This window comes from Halichoeres trimaculatus, unplaced genomic scaffold (assembly GCF_033239565.1).
Source record: "Halichoeres trimaculatus isolate MK-OKI-2021-1 unplaced genomic scaffold, fHalTri1.1 fHalTri1_scaffold_9, whole genome shotgun sequence".
Lineage (NCBI taxonomy): Eukaryota > Metazoa > Chordata > Actinopteri > Labriformes > Labridae > Halichoeres > Halichoeres trimaculatus.
Window position 1 is genome coordinate 52,430 of NW_027437188.1, and position 19,279 is coordinate 71,708.

At 42.7% G+C, this 19,279-nt stretch overlaps 1 protein-coding gene across 2 annotated transcripts; it reads left to right on the forward strand.

Annotated features, from left to right (window-relative positions):
• The first annotated feature begins 199 nt into the window (after positions 1-199).
• Positions 200-19,156, forward strand: LOC141797759 (inositol polyphosphate 5-phosphatase K-like). 2 transcript variants are annotated; one of them, XM_074679440.1, is made up of 14 exons: positions 211-305; positions 706-796; positions 4,079-4,183; positions 4,414-4,522; positions 4,687-4,803; positions 7,216-7,391; positions 7,490-7,601; positions 8,352-8,461; positions 8,562-8,588; positions 12,342-12,573; positions 15,466-15,603; positions 15,680-15,763; positions 15,892-15,996; positions 16,110-19,156. In XM_074679440.1, exons 2-14 carry the CDS (start codon positions 711-713, stop codon positions 16,203-16,205), a joined length of 1,497 nt encoding a protein of 498 aa, XP_074535541.1. In that variant the 5' UTR covers positions 211-305; positions 706-710; the 3' UTR covers positions 16,206-19,156. The 2 variants fall into 2 exon arrangements, with proteins under 2 accessions (XP_074535540.1, XP_074535541.1); XM_074679439.1 differs by lacking the exon at positions 8,562-8,588 and having other exon boundaries at positions 200-305; positions 16,110-19,143.
• The last annotated feature ends 123 nt before the right edge of the window (positions 19,157-19,279 follow it).

Consider the following 19,279-nt stretch of genomic DNA (forward strand, 5'->3'; position numbering starts at 1 on the left):
ATCTTTTTTTCTGACAAATTAAAACAAAGACTAACAACCAAAAAAATAATCTTCTTTGCAACACGGGGTAACATTTGTGAATGAAATTTTTGTACAAAATATGTGTAACATTCATCAAAGTCATTTAACAACAGTTCCACATTTTCTTCACCTTTTTCTACGAAAAAAAACGGCGCTCTTATTTTGAAGGCGATGTAGGGGTCTTCCGGTTTGTAGGAGAACGACAACACACGACTGTACAGTCAAACTGCTGCCTCTGAACAATTTCACGTCTCTTTTAAGCGACAGAACACAGAGATTTTCAGGTAATTCCAGATAAAGTGTTCTCATGTTTAATATTTTCCTGGAGTTTTCATTGTTTGAGGATAAAATGAGGTTCCTCGTTTGCTCGCTACGCAGTGTGAACGCCGTCTGGTTACAGTAGTGAAATGACACAACAACAACAACAGTGCATGAAGATAACATTAAACAATATTATTATCCAAACATTTTAGTTAAATGATAAATTATAGTCTCAACTAGGTGAATAGTGAGTGTGTTTGATGTACTGTTGTTTAACACACAGACCTGCTTCAAAGTAATGTGCAGGTTCAGTTAGCAGTTAGCATCACTGAACTTCTGACCCACGGCTAATGCTATTTCTGAAACTCAAGCTTTTCACTCCGTCTTAACGTACGTTATCAAAAAAACTTGTTTTTTTTCCAGGAGAGATGATGGAGGAGAATGAGGAGCAGTCAGAAGCTCAGCAGCCAGATCTGAACTCAAGGAATGACAGCAGCCAGGAAGACAGCTTCAGGTGGGGCTCTGCTCTGTAACAACATCCGTGTTTACAGTTCTGTACAGTAAACATCCAGGTGTTAAGGACAGATACTGTAGATTCACATATGGTAGGCTTCATCTGTGTTAGCTATAAGCATCCAGAGATATTTGACTGTATTACCAGTGGTTTTGCAACAATAGTGAGTGGGTTTGACTGATGGTGACCCCAACAGATGTGTGTACGTGTTTCTAGGTCAAACACTCTGTATCAGAACAGTTGTGCTGTCACAGCCAGAACAGTTTGGCAGCAGTGAAATGCTGTCACACATGGAGAAGCTGCTTTTGTTTCTTGTCGCTCAGTTATTATGTGATTTTAAATGTTTACCTGCATGGTTAATGATGCTTCCTGCCCTGTGTAATGATAGATTTAAACCGTTTCATAGTGTAAACATGCAAGGCTTCAGGGGGAGATGTAAAAAGAAAAAGATGGATATCCAGATTGTTTTCAAGTCTTGACAATTCAGACAGGGGCACTCTTAAAAAATCTGGAATCTGTTTGTATCCCTTCTACACACACCTACATTTCCTCTTCTCATAATACACTCAACCACATGAGCCACCCAGCTTCTAATTTCTCCACCTGAGGCTGAGTCATGTGCAGTTAAGGCTTCTTAATCATGAAGATCAAAAACTGAGGTCATGTAGAATAGCACCAGGAGCGTCTCCTCTTTGTCCGGCTCATTAAGTGCAGGGTGTAAAGACGCTGCTCACAACATACAGACGAATAGAGGACAAGAGGAGACTGTGTCCTACCTCACTGATTCTGTGTGTGACAAATATTCCATGTGTCACCTTATGTAAGAAGTTTCTAGTTTTTGTTGTATCTATGTTTGCAAGTTATGTCTGTAATCTTTCTTTTTAATGTTTGTATTCAGGTACTTTTAAGGGATATGAAAACTACAGAAAAGGGTTGGCAGCTTGAGAGAGATGGAACTGATCCTCGAGGGGCTGCCTTGCACATCCTTCTCCTCATTATTCACTGACTGCTCTTTAAGAAGTGATATTTAGCCGTTTAGTAAGGCAAAGGTGGTGGTGATCGGTGGAAGTTATTCTTAGGTCTTGGTGATGTATTTGTTTTATTGTACAGTGCTCTCAGCTGTTTCCATGCTTTGAAATAAGGCAGGGCTGAGACCGATGGTTTATCAGGCTGCCAGTGCAGTACAACAGGTACTTTTCACTGGACTCGACAACTTCTGAGTGTGAAACCTTCAAAATCAGCAAACAAACAAAAGAAATCTGTCCCTCCTTGTGCACACTTCTCCGTATTGTTCTGGTATCCAGTTTGTTCCCTTTAGACAGAGAAGGTATTGTCCAAGCTCGGCTGAAAAGTCAGTCCGAAAAACAGGTCTGTCTTCTCTCCTGGGTTACTCACTCTCAGATTTTTACGAGGGCTACAGCTACAGAGTGCTGTACTTTTGTAACATGACGGGTTCAGGGTCAGCAGCCAACTTTATTACAGCTCCTGTACCCAGAGCCCCAGTTCTTTTCAGAGAGCGTAATTGTCTGCCTTGGTGGATTAGGCTGCTTGGCAATACTCACTTAATGCGGATTTGATGAAAAAGAAAAGCTTTGCCACCCTGCTAGAGGAGAACGCAGCTTGTTGCATGACAGCTTGAAAAGGGCTCCAATGTTCCTACGCAGCACGTTGGTTTCACAATTATTTGATAAGCCCGCTGTTGAGACATTTCAGCTGTGAGATTATACGTAGTGTTAAGCACACAAAGAAGACTTGTGGATTAAATACCTAACCACTCCTTCCAACTCTGGAGCACCAGGCGAGAACTTTCCTCATTCCCTTCACTTGTCTGGTTGTGCTCAACGATCAGAGCTTTAGACTCGTTGATTCTCTCGTCCCAACGCTGTCAACAGCTGCTGGTCTCTTTGTGACTCTCTGACTTTGAGGAAGACAGATAACGGTGCAGGGCTTTGAGTCAGGATGGAGGAAATATGCCAGCTCTTTGGGACCATGGGCCGCGAACGCTCTGACACCCACTCCACGCAGTCGACTGGCACCAAACTTGCCCTCCGCCATCGGCTCAATCAGCTGATGACGTGCGTGGATGATTTGGACCCCAAGCATGAGCTGCATGAGAAAATGGTCCACACGCTGGACAACGCCTTCCTCGTCTGCGGCAAGAGAGCCAACAAGCAGAGAAAGGACAAATTCAGGTGGAGGGAAAATGCTGTGCTTACTTTTTTTGGCGTCAAATCAGAGAATCAACGCCCTCTCCCTCCTCCTAACAGCTTTCCTCCTTAACAAACCTCATTAACCGGCTCATCTCTGGACATCTGTAGTTAATGTGGACTGAAACCTGTCAGGACGTTGTCCTCAGACTCCTCTCTCATTCTCCTGATCACTTTTACTGTTGGATGCTGAGAGTCTGAATGAACTGATGACTCCTCTCATCCTGTGGTGACTCCATAAGCCTGAGCTGACTGTAGTAGTACAGTGCTCTGTCTGTATCAGCCTTCACACTCTGATCATGTGCTCTTCTTTGATTTGTATCCTGCTGAATGATCCTCTTTGATTGGAAATTTAAAGCGTAGCACTGTTTAAGCTTGTGGTGTTGTGCAGCTGTGTGCAGCCTTGTTTGGTCTTAACAGAGCCAGACTGGTTCACCATTAAACAGATTAACAAGGGTCACATACAAAGTGATTTCAAATCTGAAAAAAAGCTGAGAAATTCACCCCAGAGCAGTTTTAATTCTAAAGGTGTGTTTGTGTTAACTAAGTAATTTTTTCATCTTTAACTGAAAGAAATCAAGTCTTCCTTCGGACACACTGCAAAAACTTTAAATCTCCTCAAGTGTTTTTGTCTTATTTTAAGTAGGCTAAAATTGTCTTGTTACACTCGATATAAACCACATTCAACTGACAAGTCCAGAAAAATGTCTCGTTTAAAGCTATTTAAAGACAAAATGAGGTCTGAACTGCCTGTAACAAGTAAAAAAAATCTGCCAATGGAGCCAGAGAAATGGGCTTTAAAATGTGCTAGAAACTAGAATAACTTAACACGGGTAACTTTTCTCTTCTTCCATTGGCAGATTCTTTAAACTTTTCACAAGTAATCCTGACCTCATTTAGACCTTTGATAACTTGAAACCAGACATTTTTCTGGACTGCTCAGGTGAATGTGGCTCATATTAAGTCTAAAGAGACATTTTCTACTGAAAATAAGACAAAAACACTTAAAAGATTTCAGTTTTATGTGGTGCACACGCACTGTTTGAATGACTCTGTTCTCTCCAACGACCTGCAGGCTCCACATGGTGACGTGGAACGTGGCTACAGCTAATCCTCCAGATGATGTCACCTTGCTTCTCCATCTGAACTCCCCAATAAGCCCAGACCTCTTCGTCATCAGGTGGGTGGTGGAGGGAAGGCTAATTAATCGGTTGAGCAAGTGATTTGATTACATAACTGGATGGTGGGCTAAACAGTGTGTGTGTGTGTGTGTGTGTGTGTGTGTGTGTGTGTGTGTGTGTGTGTGTGTGTGTGTGTGTGTGTGTGTGTGTGTGTGTGTGTGTATGTGTGTGTGTGTGTGTGTGTGTGTGTGTGTGTGTGTGTGTGTGTGCGTGTGTGTATGCACATTAGTCTGCAGGAGGTGTACTCGGGGCCGGTGAGGTTCATGTCTGACACATTGTTTGATGATCCATGGAGTCAGCTGTTCATGACGACCTTGGCACCGAAGAATTACATAAAGGTACATTTCACTGAATACTAATGCACAAACACATTGAGTGGAAATCATCTTCACTGGTCACCAAATCAGTCCTTCTTTTATGAAACTGGTAAGTGTCAGTACACAGTAAAAGTATCACATCAAGCTGTGTTCACCCTCTGGATGTGCACGTGTTCACCTTTCAGGTGTCGTCTATCAGAATGCAGGGTCTGCTGCTGCTCTTCTTCTCCAAACTGGAGCATGTCCCCTTCATCAGAGACATCAGAGCCACGTACACTCGAACGGGCATGTTCCGTTACTGGGTAAGAAATGCACAAAGCAGATCTGTAATAGTGCATGTTTGATATTTTGTAGTGGTGATTGATTTTTTTGGGAATCTTTGGCTGCTTAAGCTCCAGCAAATATCTGTCTGTCTGCTGCTAAGTCGGCCTTGGAGGAGCAGTGTGTAGAAACTGTCATTTCAGCAACATGGAGCGTTCAGATTTTAGACTGAGCCCATCTGTTCCTAAAACAGCCCATCACCAAGAGACTCTCAGCCTTTGAAGATCAAAGGGGATCCTGAGGATGGCTTCATTTATTTTGATAATCATGTTGATGGACGTTGATGCTGCGGGACATGTCTCATAGCTGGAGAAACAACAGGCAGAAAGCTCCATGACAGCCTCCTCCCCCTCCGATAGCTCCTGTTCTGTTTGACACTGACCCACAGATTCACCTGTGACTGTCAGAGAGGAAAGAAAACTCTCAGACAGAGAAACGCTGATGTTTGTTAGACTCCACCATCAACAATAAACAATGACCTTTACAGCCAATAAACGTTGTCATGGAAACATTCTCCACCTTTACCTGTGGAGCAGAGAACAGCCAACTTCAGCATCGTCCTTCAGACCCAACTTCTTCATTCATGACTCCCAGCTCTGAAACTCTACACCCATGTTTACTCTCTTTTTAGTCGCTGTCTGTCCTGGGGGGTATTCCACGAAGCTGGCTTAGCTCGAAGCCTGGCTTAACTTTAGCGAGAGTTGGGTTCCACAAACGAGGCTTAGGGCTAGCGTGGCTTGGTAACCATCGTAAATTAGCCAGTGCGACAAGCCTGGTCCCAGTCAGGCTAAACGTCAGGCTTACCTTAGCTGCGTCTCAGAGAAGGTCTGACAAGCTTCTGAAAGACGCCTTGTGAACTGCAGGTGTCACATTAAATGAATCTATACCTGTAATATTTGATGTTCTTGTTCAGAAACATAAGCTGAGACCTTTTGGTAACTTTTCTGACACCTGCTTAAAACCCAAAAAGTCAGAAGGATCGTGAGGCTCTGCTTTCACGGTCCGTATTCATACTGATCATGATGATAATGTAAAGGTGATTCCACATGGTGACAGAACTTAATGTCTTCCCCTTATTTAGATAAAGGGCACTGTATCACTGACCCATCTCATCTGACAGCTGAATCATCTCTAATTAAAATAGTGACATCTCTTCTACATGTCTTTTTCTGCTGTTTTAGTCAGTGTTTGATGAAACATCACCCCATGAAGTATATAGGCCTATATATATGAACAGCTTTAATTTAATCAAGATCAATCTCCTCTGGGCCACAGCAGAGTGAGGAGCTTCAGAGTGAGAAGAAAAAAGGTCATCAAACTCAGCAGAAACAGTCAGTGTTGATTTGACACATAAGCATGATATTCTTGAACCAGCAGCTTCTCTGGTGTTATTAATCGCCACCGTGTCACCCTTTTATGTGATTTTCACTTTGTAGTCATCATACGACTCCATGAGGAGTGTTTTCTCTGCTGAGGGAAACGTCTCCGCTCTCGGTTTTGACATGATTTGGTCATTTCGACAATCGACACGTCGGGGCTTTTATCTACCGCGGACGCGCGCTTAGCAGCAGCTTGGATCAGCCTGGCTTGAATAAGCGTCTCTGAAAATCAGCTGAGCCTCGTTAGTGGAACGAGTTGCAGCTAAGATTGAAGTGGCAGCTTATTCAAGCCACGCTTACCGGCGATAGCCCAGCCTTCTTTAGCCAGCTTCGTGGAATACCCCCCAGGTTTCTCTTCATTTCTTTCTGATCTTTTTAGACCAAAATCTGTACAAAATTTACACTCATGTGATGCGTGTTTTTGATTCTCCATCAGAAAATACTCTCAATACCAATTTTTTTGTGCAAAACAACAAAAATATACTTTATTCGTTGTTAGTAATAACAACAACCTCTGTCTTCTTCTTCTACTGTACAAACAACAACCGCCTCCTCTCTTCTTCTCTGCCTGACTTCCAGGGAAGGTTTCAGGTCCAGCAGCCAGGCTCATATTGAAAACCGCGTTTTACTCTTTTTGTCCCCCAAAATCTGCCGTAGACAAACATGGCTGCTCATTGTGTCTGCTTCCATGAGTGAAACCCACAGTAATGTAAATATAGAAAGCTTTTTTTCTAGCTCAATAAAAAGAAAAGGACCGTTTTATGGGGGTTATTGTTCACTGATTTGAAAATACTTCACAAGCATATAAAAACATTATGATCTCATTTCCACCGTTTCTGTTCGGCCAAATGATGACAACTTCTACACACTGCTCCGTCAAATCTACGGTGACTAAAAACAGCAGCTCAAAGCTCTCCCTCCAGAAGCAGCCCATCCTCTGATATGGTTTCCTCTCATGCGCTGTATGTGGTGTGAGTTTCTTTCTCGTCCTCCGTCTCTTGTTTGGTCTCTCAGGGAAACAAAGGTGGCGTGTCAGTCCGCCTCTCTTTTTACGGCCACATGCTGTGCTTCCTGAACTGTCACCTGGCCGCTCACATGGACAACGCCTCGGAGCGAGTGGATGAGTTTGAGTACATCGTGGGCACGCAGACGTATGACTGTAAAAAGGCTCAGACGGTCTTTGACCACAGGTGAGAAGATGGACAGATGACTGTCTGTTCCATGTGAGTCCACCTGAATTTGTGTTTCCCTCTTTCATTTCCTGTCATCTCTCCCACTCTTGACTCAGGTTGGTGTTCTGGTTTGGGGATCTTAACTTCCGGATCCAGGATCACGGCATGCACTTTGTCCGCACCTGTATCAACAACCAAACCTACGAGCTGCTGTGGAGCAAAGACCAGGTTTGACCTTTAAAGCTGTGAACAGAAGGAAAACAGATTTCTGTCAGGTTTATCCTCAAAGTTCCACTGTGAGATCTTTTCTTTAGATTTGCTTTTGTTGTGCAAGACCTGCCACTATGTACTCTCCTAGATGTTTCTGAAAATTGTCTCGACTTAATATAAGCCTCATTTACTGACAAGACTATAAATAATGTCTTTATTCAAGGTTTTAAAATGTGACGTCTGCGTTGCTTGTAAAGAGTACAGGAATCTGCCAATGGGCTGAAAAATTAGTTTCCTGAAGCAAAATAAGAAACTTGTCCAGTAATTTTTTCCCCAGGGGTCAATTTTGTCTTTGAAAATCTTGAAACATTTTTGTCTTTTCTTGCCAGTTAATAAGTCTCAAATAAAGTTGAATAAGACATTTTTTATTATAAAAATAAGACATGAACTCTTGTTTAGATTTTAGTTTTTGCACTGTGGTAGTCAAATCTGCTGGAGTCTGTAACAGAAATTCAGACCCTAGATAAACTGATTTTTGGACAGTTACAGTTTTCTGAGTGGGCTGAAAGGATGTAGAAATCCCCAAATTACCATCTGTCTGGTTAAAAGCTCTTCATGCCATAAAAGAGTTTTTTTTATTTATTATTATTTTTTTTTATGCTGCTCTAAACAAACGTTTGTTGACATGATGACACCACTTCCAGGTCCTCCTTTTCGTCAGTTTGTTGAGGGTTTGGAGGAATGTTAAATATGTGTTGTCATTTTCAGCTGACCATGTTAAAGACCAAAGAACAGATGCTCCAGGAGTTTGAGGAAGGACCTCTGGACTTTCCACCCACATACAAGTTCGACCTGAACTCTGACACCTACGACAGCAGGTAACATCTAGAACTGGTCCTCACGTCCAGTCCTGAAGTATCTCAAACATGTTTTCACTTCTAATGTTTTATAAATCTGTGCCTCCTCTCCACCCCACAGGATCTACAGGACATGGTTTGGCTTTAAGTAAGAGTTCAAAGTGTCCACATCTCTGCTAACACATCATGTCATCCCTTCTTAATCCACCGTCTAGTTTGTGCAGAAAAGCTACTTTCACTAAGCGGATAACAGTAGTATGCCTTTTTACGCTGAATGTTAACAATAATAAGTCTCCCCCCTCTCCCTGAAGGCTAAATGAAGATGGCATTATTTTAACAAAGAATAATAATGAAACAAAATCTTTTCAGGACAGATGCCAGTTTGCCTCTGCAGAGGAAAAACAGAGAGGCTTGTTTATTGTAGAGTTGGACGCCTGAGCTCACAGAGCTGCTGTCGGTGAAGTGATGGTACATCTTGGAGTTTTCACGTGTGAAGGAATGATTTTATGGATCCATCTGTTTTACTCAGCGTCTTTCAGACAGACTTTCTGAGGCGGGACTGCTGAGCTGTTATGGTACGGCCACACCAAATGCGAATTTGCATTGAGATTACATGTCAAAGTCAATGCAAAGACGCGTTTAGACGCCAATTCACCCCGGACGGCGCGTTGGGCGTGTTTGGCGCGGCGCGTTTGTGCATTTGGAGCGTCGGCACGTTTGGGCGTCAGACGCTTCTACACTTGAGTTGAAAATGTTGACCTTTGGACGCAAATTTGCGTGAGGCTGTGCCATGGCAGCCAATCAGCGATGACATTCCCCCACAACGTCATTGATTTGATGACGTTGGGGGGGAACCGCCACCTGCTCTGACTCCAACCCCACCGGATGATGGAGGAGAAAATAATCTGTGCAGTGTGTCATCATCCAGAGTTATAGAATGCAACGTGTGTACTCTACAGAGACCAGAAAAAAAGAGCAGGCTGGTGAAGGTCTCTGAGGAGACAGGTTTTGAAAATAATTTCTGTAAAAATATTTCCAGCTGGATTTGCCTGAATGGATCATCACTGAGTCTGACAGTGTTTCTCTCAGTGGAGTTTTGTTAAAGATGGAAGAGCCTGCTCGGTAACCCCCTGAACATGGGTCGGGGGGTTGAGGATGAGGTCGCAGGGAACAGCCAGCTAAGGCCAGTGGAGGTGGATTACCAGGGAGAGGCAGCAGGCCTTGATTGTGATCTCCAAGGCTTTCACACACTCTGCTGTCATGCTTTTGAAACCACAGCTCATTGTTTTTCAGATGCGCTTTTGGGCTTTAAATGAGCAGGCTCTCTACTCCGCATGCGCAGAGACGCGTGTCAGCCCCTCTGCTTGTCTAAATAGTCCAGCGTCCAGACTCGGGCGTTGTAATATATTTTTAGGATAATTGGCTTAATCTAGCATTCCAATCTAGTGACATGCTGTGTTCAGGGTTGGTGTATGTTAATCTGGCAGATAGAAGGATAGCTCCTGTCTCCAGCTTGTGTCTGTGAGGTCTCTTTGACCCTGTGTAAACTTTCACCCAGTCTCCTAGCTCCATGCTCTGATTCAACACACACACTCTTTGACAGCACATCTCTCTGAAAACTGACATCAGCTGTGGGTTGAGACAGTGGTGTCAGTCATGTTTTTGGCCAATTACTCTTGGGTGTTTAGTTTAACTCAACCTCTGGTAGGTGTAGCAATGACTGTCATTAAATTGTATTGCTCCCGGATATCGGGGCTCATTCTTTTGTGACCAGCGCTGTAAACCTTACCTGTGGCCAGAATAAATGCAGAACTGAGAAATGGATCCTCTTTTTGTGATCTTTGGGAGATGTTCGACTAAAGATCCAGGTAGATTTTATTACAGCGTTCACGTGGCGTGTTACAGGTGTGTCGTGTGTTTAACTTCGCGAGTTTGCGTTTGGTGTGGCCACGGACTCTGCCAGGCCGGGGTTAACTGGGCAGGGTTCGACAGGCCAGAGCTGCATAATGTTGGAGATTTATATCAGCTGTTGGGAAATCTCTTTACGTGCAGGCCTCACATGTTGTGTTGGAGAAATCAGCTGGACGAATGCTCCTTCAGATGGCACCATGTGACTATTTTAACAGACAGATGGAGGATGGAGGACACTTTAGAAAGTGTGATGTGACAGACACACTCACCTCCTTGGGAGAATCCCTAGTTTACATAATGCATGTTTTAAAACGTTATAACTTGGTGACTGTACAAAGTAGTTATTGAAGGGTTTTTGTACGGACCATAGTCCTTTTTGCAAAAAACTGAACCCTTGTCAATTGTTTTTGTCTTGTTTTAAGTAAAATTGTCTCATTATACTCTTAATAGTTCAGAAAAATGTCTTATTTCAAGTTATTCAAAGACAAAATGAGGTCTTAACTGCCTGTAACAAGTGAAAAAAAAACGCTGTCAATGGAACAAGAAAAGTTTGGTAGAAAATTTGCTTGAAACTAGAATAACGTCTTGATAAAAGTAACTTTCTGTTATATCATTGGCAGATTTCTTTTCTTTGGTACAAGCAATCCAGACCTCATTTTGCCTTTAAATAACTTGAAATCAGACATTTTTTCTGGACAGGTAAATGTAGCTCATATTAAGTCTAAAAGGACATTTTCTACAGAAAATAAGACAAAAAGACCCAAAATGATTTTAGTTTTTGCAGTGTGTGTGCAGCTGCACAGAGAACTGTGAATCATACCCACGGCTTGTTGCTGTTCTCCATGCTCTCTTCCTCTTTCATACTCAACACACTGTCCTGACTCTCTAAATAAAGGCATAGCAGCTGAAAAGTGACATTACAAATGTTGCTCCTAAGGTTTAGTCTGATATTTTAAAGCTGGGCTGATTTTCTTGTTAAAGTGGCACAAAACATTAGAATTTCTCAAGTGGATTTGTTTGACTGAAACAAGCCGTTATTGCAGCAGAGTCACCCTGCAGGGCTGATGCATGGGATTAATGTATGCCCACTGAATGTGCATGTTTGACCACTGTAGAACCCCAGTCATAATTAAGACCAAGGTTTTACTTTTCTGCCTTTAGAGGCATTAGACCTTATGAACCAAAGCGGTCATTTCACCTCACAACATGTGAGGAGTGGTTTGATTTCTTTCTGCTCTGCAACACTAAAATCTAATCAAGTGTTTATCTTATTTGGTATAGCCTGAGCCACATTTACCTGAAAGTCCAGAAAATTGTTTGATTTCAGGATATTAGAAAACAAAAATGACGCCTGAGTTGCTTGTAAAGAGTAAAACAACCCGCTGAGGAGGTAAGAAAAATGAAATACTCCTTACAGGCAACTCAGATTACACACTGATAAACCAGCAGATGTCCTCCTCAGTGTACCTTAAAGTGTCAAAATGTCTTAAGTTTATATGAATCCAAACCTAATCTACAGAGTATAATAACATCAGTCGGTCTCAGCAGCTGCTGCATAACAGCTAACATGCATGTCCAGAAATAGATGCTTCTCAGCACCATGACTGGTAATAATCTACTCTCAGATTGTTAGATTGTCACTGAAGAGGCTGAATCCTCCATGTTGATAATCTACTCTCAGATTGTTAGATTGTCACTGAAGAGGCTGAATCCTCCATGTTGATAATCTACTCTCAGATTGTTAGATTGTCACTGAAGAGGCTGAATCCTCCATGTTGATAATCTACTCTCAGATTGTTAGATTGTCACTGAAGAGGCTGAATCCTCCATGTTACCCCACAGTTTCATTGGTCCTCCTTTAGTGTTGATAAAATCTCCCTCCTCACCCTTCTTTGTCCCACATGCATCCACATTTTGCTGGATTTGTGCTTCAAGTGTTTTCTCCTGACAGAAAGTTTTTTTTGTCTCCTCTCCTCACCTGCCCCCCCAGCCGTAAGCAACGTAAGCCGGCCTGGACCGACAGGATTCTGTGGCGGCTCCGACCCACTGCGCTGCCTCCTGAGGAGCAGGATGAAAGTGATGTTGGGCTTGATGTGAGGGAGCTGAAGAAGCTGGAGGAGGATGAGGAGTATCCTCTGAAGGTCAGACAGGAACTCTACACCAGCCAAATGGAGTACAGCATCAGCGACCATAAGCCAGTCATCGGCATCTTCACATTAGTGGTAAGAAAGTGTCTCACATCATTTCCCTAAACGGAAAAAATGGTAATAGGATTTACCAAAGAAATGCTAAATAAATAAATAACTAGATTAAATAAAAATCCTCAATAGGAGAGGGAAGGTTTACTCAGTCAGGTCAATGATTACTTTGAGGGACTGGGATTCCAACCAAAGGGGATCCTCCCCTCCTCAGCAAATCTGTCATTTCAAACACTGAGTGAATGAGAACAGGCTGCCAGGGATTGCTCTTTGATCTACTGAAAAAGGACACGTCTAGCTAGTAGCAACCATAGACTGTAAAAAAAAAATGGACGTCATCTTGCTCAGGTCAAAGCGAGGTCTCCACAAAAACTGCTCCCCCTGGTGGCTGGCTGCAGTATAGGTCAAAATCTCTGTCTCCCCAGTCATTCCAGATGGGCTGTGGCCAAACTTTAAAAAATGAATACACCTGGTAGAACTGTTTCTCTCATCTGTCTGCTGTGGTGATATGAAGGTATTATTGGGCTGTGCTGTGGTCCAGTTCTCTTTTTTACTGAAATGTTTCTTTCTCATCAGTTATGAGAGGTTAAAACAAGGCTTAACATCACATTTAACGATGATTGACAGCTGCCATTCTTGTGTTGTTTTTTGAGGAACAGTAAGAAATGTCAGGAAGGAGAGCCAAGAAGAGGTTAGACTCTCCAAAGAGACAAAAAAAACTTATTTCTGTCACCCAGCTTCACTCAGGTCCTCTCAGAGTCTCTCAGACTCTCTACTGCACAGACTCTGGCTGATCTTTGGCGGCGCCTGTGACGGGGGTATTATGGCTGAAAAAACTCTATATGCAGTCTATGGTATCAACAGTTTCATAAGCCCAGTGAGCTATGAGGGGCTGACATTAAGCCTGTGGTGGAAGTCCCAGCAAGAGCAATGCTGGTTCAGCTGTCACTTTTATAAGTAGAATCGTGCCAAGCTCTTTTTTCACCTTTTTCCAAAAACGTGCAATGATAGGACATTACCATGTTAGTTGAAAACAAGTTTCTTCTTCTTTCTGACATTCTTTACATAGGGGAGAGATGCTAGAGCTGCTTTTATTTAAATACTGAGGAGTGCGTTGTATCCTATGAAGTAGTCAATACTGACTTTCTTTAAACTGATTGAAATGAACATTTCTTTAATATTTGAAACTAATAGGAAGTCATCAAGGAGGTGACTCCTCAGGAAACCTGCAAGAGTTAAATACCAAGTTTATGATTTGCAAATATGCAAAAAGGTCTGTGGAGGATTATCCAAATTAGAGCTGGAGCTGCTGGAAGGACACGAGTTCCTCTGCAGCAAACAGGTCTCCTATTGTTTTCATCTCTTTCAAACCAGTTTGAAATTCACATTTTCACTGCCCTGGTAAAAGGCAATTAGTCTGTAGTCATAGTTTGAAGGGAGATGTAGATTTATGATGATTATTAAGAGTTATCATATCAAGTCTAGTCTTTTAAACATGATGAAACAATTTCTCAGCTTGACGTCAACCAACAAGAAACCTGATGAAGAATGTAGGTGGCAGCGCCAGGTATCTAAGAAACTATGAATCAGTTTTAACTTATTATATCAGAGATCAAGGGAAGCTAACTGTAGCAGCCCCATGTTGAATCTTTATTTCTCCATCCATAGCACCGTAGCACCACGGCACCATGAAACAAAGACACATCAGATGAACTCAATAGTTTACAATCCAAAGATTGACAGGTATTAAAACATACAAACACTCACACTTTATCGCACATACAAACACACACACACTTTATCGCAAATAAATAAACATCAATATTGCACTGCTTCATCATACATATATTGCACCGTCCCTTACACAGGTATTACAACATCTATAAATATTGCAGCGTCCCTTCACATGAGTATATTTCAAAATAGAGAAGAATTCGCGACCCTCCTTCGCCTACCAAGGGGTGCTCCCATAACAGGCGAGCATCAATGAACTGGGAACCTTACTCTCCCTCTGAAGTCTTGTAACAAATAAACATATTTTAGGGAAGGATGGCATTTACAACCAACAACCAGTTTTGTTTGAATAAAAGTGATTGAAGCGTAGCGTTGCTGCTGTCCTCTCACACACCAGGCAAGTCTGATCAGCCTGAGGCAAACCTGGTGTGTGACACACCTCCTGACTTTATGTCAACTGCGGGGCATACGCGCCACCCCGGAACATGTATGACCGCAACATAACTGCCCTGTAGCCACTTACACTAACCCTGCTTTGTCTGTGGGTAGGTGCATTGTTCCAATCTTCAAGCCAGCCTTTCATACCATAAACATCTGTATTCACGATATATCGATTTTTCAACATCATGAACTGTAGTTTATGAAGCAGCCTTGGTCGAAGATTCATTTTTATTAGGTCCATCAAAGACAGTGGTAAGCCCATCCCTCCATTCAGATCAGTTTTCATTTCTGTAACTATGTTTGTAAAGTTTTTAAAGGTGGTTGAGATTGGCAGAGATCCTAACGTCCAGGGTTGTTAATTCAGATGGATTTCATTTCAATATGCAATCGGCTGATGGGCTTCAGATCTCTCACTATTAATTTTTCAGCCTGAAATTTGAAAAGAACTCATTTATAATGGAGAAAACAAGAAGTTTCAGGTTTCAGGCGACTCTGTGGTCCCTCTCCGCTAGCTCAACATCATGACTCTCCCTGTGGTTCCTGATCATTTCTGCCAAAGGCTTTAGAGCTATGGCAAACAGACGAGGTGTCAGGGGCACCCCTGGCGTGTCCCTCTGAAGATGGAGTGAGTCTGAGCAGTGACCGTTAACCAGAATCTCAGCCATTAGATCATATTTTCACCCGCTTGATGAAACAGGTGCTGTCCATGCTGATTCAAACCGTGTTTCTTCTTCTGCCCAGCTGAGGAAGATTCACACCACTCCTCTGGTCCGTCTGCAGCCTGAGGGCGACTGGAGCGCAGACATCGACTCCATCGTTCTGTACAGCCCTCTGCAGCCGTTCCCCTCCAGCACGTGGGACTGGATCGGACTCTACAAGGTAACCAACCAACAAGCTTTACCTGATGATGAGAACGAGACTTTTCAGCACGCCTGACTGTTTGTGTGGATTCCAGGTTGGATTCAGCAGCGTGTCAGACTACCTCACCTACACCTGGGTGAAGGATGATGAAGTGGCCTTCAACGAGGAAGTCATGCAGGTGTGGACTCATGAGTCAGTTTTAGATCAGGTTACATAGGGCGCTGAAGAAACGTTTTCATTTCAGTGTTTTCTGTGTTTAAATAAATACACCAACAAAGAGAACTCTGTGTCTTTTTCTTTTTCCAGGTGTATGTTGATAAAGAGGAAATCCCCGTGCAGGGAGGAGAGTGTGTGCTCTGCTACTTCTGCAGCGCTCTGCAGAGCATCATCGGGATCAGTGAAGCATTCAGGGTGAGCGATACACACCAAAACATGATGATTTATCTGGTTGTACTGATAATCCCCCTATCTTACTGACAGCGTTTAAAAACTGCAAAATAAAACAGTCTGACCTTTCCTCCAAGGTCCACGAGTCCAAGGTGGCCCTGGAGGAAGGTTTGATGCACGAGAAGATCAATGGACTGAACAAAGCGGTGGCCAGTGGAGACTCGTGGGACTGATCTGTCAGGTGTCAGAGGTGTGTCAGCGTGTTCCAAAGGATCTGGACTATGAAAACTACAAGGCTTATTGATTCCTGTGTTTCCTGCAGTTAGAGCAGAGGGGGGAGCAGAGGGGGGAGTGTTTCCTTCATGTTCTCATGCACACCCCCTCTCTCCTCCTTCACACTGTCAGGGTGGCTAAGATTTCCCAACATCCCTTTGCTTGATAGGCCTTTATGGTCTGACTGCAGCAGCAGCTCTGAGGAGTCCTATGTTAGTGAAACCAGAGAAATTTGATGAAAGAGCTGAAGGTTATTGAGGAGGAGAGGAGGTCAGAGGTTTGGCGTTTCAAAACAGGATGTCAACACGTTGCAGGACGTGAAGCAGCCTGCTGCTCTGTGTCATCTTTCAGCAAATGAAGCTCTTATGTCAAAAGGTAAAACCACATATTTAAACTCGTGCTTTGAAGCCCTCACAGCTGCTAACTGGACTGCTGTAATCATGAAAAGGGAATCAACAAGGCTCTCTGGCCCATCCTGGTTTACACGACTCTTGAAGGAGTCATTCTGAAATAAAACACAGTTAAAGCGAGTTTTATGGCGAGCTGAGCCCATCTAATGAGGTTGCTGCTCTGAAAACATGGAGCAGGAATGTATGACTCCATCACTGGCTGATACTACGATGATTCAATGATCAGGTCAGTCCGACTCAAGATGTAAAACAAACCGTGCTCCCCGTAGTGGGTAAAATAGGAGCCTCAAAATCTCAAAGTGTCCGAAAACACATTTCACTTCAGCTTTGTTTTCTTCTGAAGGCTCGCTGAGCGTGCAGAGTCACGCAGTATTCACCTGTCTTCACTGATGATCCGTGCATGCTGCTGTGTCTGCTGCAGCTGGGGGAACGTTACAGGCCTCAAACGTGTTATACTGTAATAAATATGTACCGTGCAGCTTTTGGGGTCATTTAAAAGGAATTCAGTTCTGTTTTTGCCTGAAATGTCTGTAGTTTGTATTTCACCTCTTCTTCATATTGTTGCGGTCCTACAGACATGAAGCAAAGAAACCAGGAGGGCAGATACTCACGCAGAAGCTCCCCTGCTTCTGTCATTCCCACTTTCAAGATTCAACTCGAAAAACACAATGATGTCCTTCTTTAATGTGTAAAAGCTGCATCTCTCCTGTTTTCTTGAATCATGACTCCTCCTCTCTGAAGAACTGGCTCCAGTGTTTGTGATGACTTCTGTAGGAAAGTTTTGCAGTTCTGATTTTCTCTTCACAGTGTTTGAATGAACTTCAGTTGTTCCTGGAGGACTTGAAAACAGAGCTCTTTATGATATATGTGATATAAATGAAACATTTAGTCTTGTTGGAGCAGATTGTAGCTCATTTTTAGCTTGCAGTGTTGGCACTTTATAGTTTACGTTAAACATTGCTCCTTTTTGGTTGAGCTTTGATGGTTGATGGGGACGTGATGCACTGTGTGTTGTTGATGTACGGCTTGTTCTTGTCAGGGATGCACCGATCCAACTTCTCTCGTTCCCATACCGATACCTGGGCTTGGAGTAGGGACCAATACTGATCCAATACCAGTTTTAAATAATAACCTGCATGCCCTACTGTGGGAAAAGGCCGGTCATGTTTTTGGTAAAAGGCAAAAAATGTTTAGAGGGAATCGTTTAAGTTAAAATGTATTTAAAGTTGAAAACATTGAAATGTTTAGCAGCAGTTTGATGAAAACAAAGCTTCAGAAATTATTACTCAGTGTTACACTTATATCCGAGGTCACATTCCAAAACAAACGGCCAAGAGCGCTGGTTAACAAAAGGCAGAGCTGGCTGCCTGGATCGGCCCCATCCGTACTGATCCAGCTTTGAGGAGCTGGATCAGGCCAAGACCCGTCACCAGGATCGGTATCATTGCATCCCTAGTTCTGGTGATGTTTGGAGCCCGTTTAAGTGCAGACTGAAGAGATTTTCACACAGAGGGTTCAGTAAGTGCCTTTGAAATGTGTAGTGTACTGTATCCTGCTGCTCATAATACTCATCAGATTATTTATCATGACATGGCACAGCTCCATGGCCTCTTTTTATTCCTCCTGATTTCAAATGTTGCAGTTTAAACTTTCTCCTGCATGAGGATCTCTTCTTTGTTTTATTATTGACCTGCTGGATTGAAGTAAACACACAGAATTATGTGACTGTTTTTATTTTCCATGTCCCACTCATTAAGTGACTCCTCTTCTGTAGTAAAGACGTACTGTAACAAAACTCCAATAAATGTAAAGCTTTGCAGGTTATTATTAAAAAGCTCACTTCATCTTGTGTGTTCCAGGTTGAATGAGTTTTGTGGCTGTGATGCAAACATGTCTTCATCTGGATAGAAGCTGAAATCTTAGAGCTTAATCTGTCTTAATCCTGGCTGATTCTAAAAATAGCAACCTGAGTTATTCACAGGCACTTCAGTCCATGTTACTGGAAAAAAAGATTTGCCCAGGATTATTATGATTGGTTTACAAAAGCTTGTTTTTTGTGCAGCCCACTGAGTCAATGTGCTGATTAAAACATGCACCTTTGAATGAATGAATGAATGAATGAATGAATGAATGAATTAGATCAGAAGCTTCTTGTGGACTCAAACACAGATGTCACTATATGAGAGCCTGCTTCTGTCGTACGTCTGTATGTTTTCAAAGTCCCTGTGAGGAGTTTCTAAGCCATCCTGAAAAATTCTGTTTTCTAGATATCTGCCTGATCCTAATCCACACAGTTTAAAATGAGATTACCAGCACCAATAAAAGTTATTCCTAAATGATACTTCTCACACTGTACACTGGAGCCTAACTGTCAGACAGAAAAAGGACAGAAGAGCAGAAGAAAGAGAAACAGGAGAGAGATAGAGCACAAGCTAAAGGCTAACACACAGGCTAAAGGCTAAAACAAGAGCTAAAGGATAAAACACAGGCTCAAAGATAAAACACGAACTAAGAGCTAAAACACAAGCTAGGCGCTAAAACATAGGCTAAAGCTTGACACAAGCTAAAGGGTAAAACACAAGCCAAAGGACTTAAACAGAGGGTAAAGCTAAATCACTATTTAA

Coding starts and splice junctions, on each gene's coding strand:
- LOC141797759 (XM_074679440.1), top strand. CDS start 711: ATGATGGAGGAGAATGAGGAGCAGTCAGAAGCTCAGCAGCCAGATCTG. Junction 4,184..4,413: donor CCAGACCTCTTCGTCATCAG/GTGGGTGGTGGA, acceptor TATGCACATTAG/TCTGCAGGAGGTGTACTCGG. Junction 15,604..15,679: donor ACTGGATCGGACTCTACAAG/GTAACCAACCAA, acceptor TGTGGATTCCAG/GTTGGATTCAGCAGCGTGTC.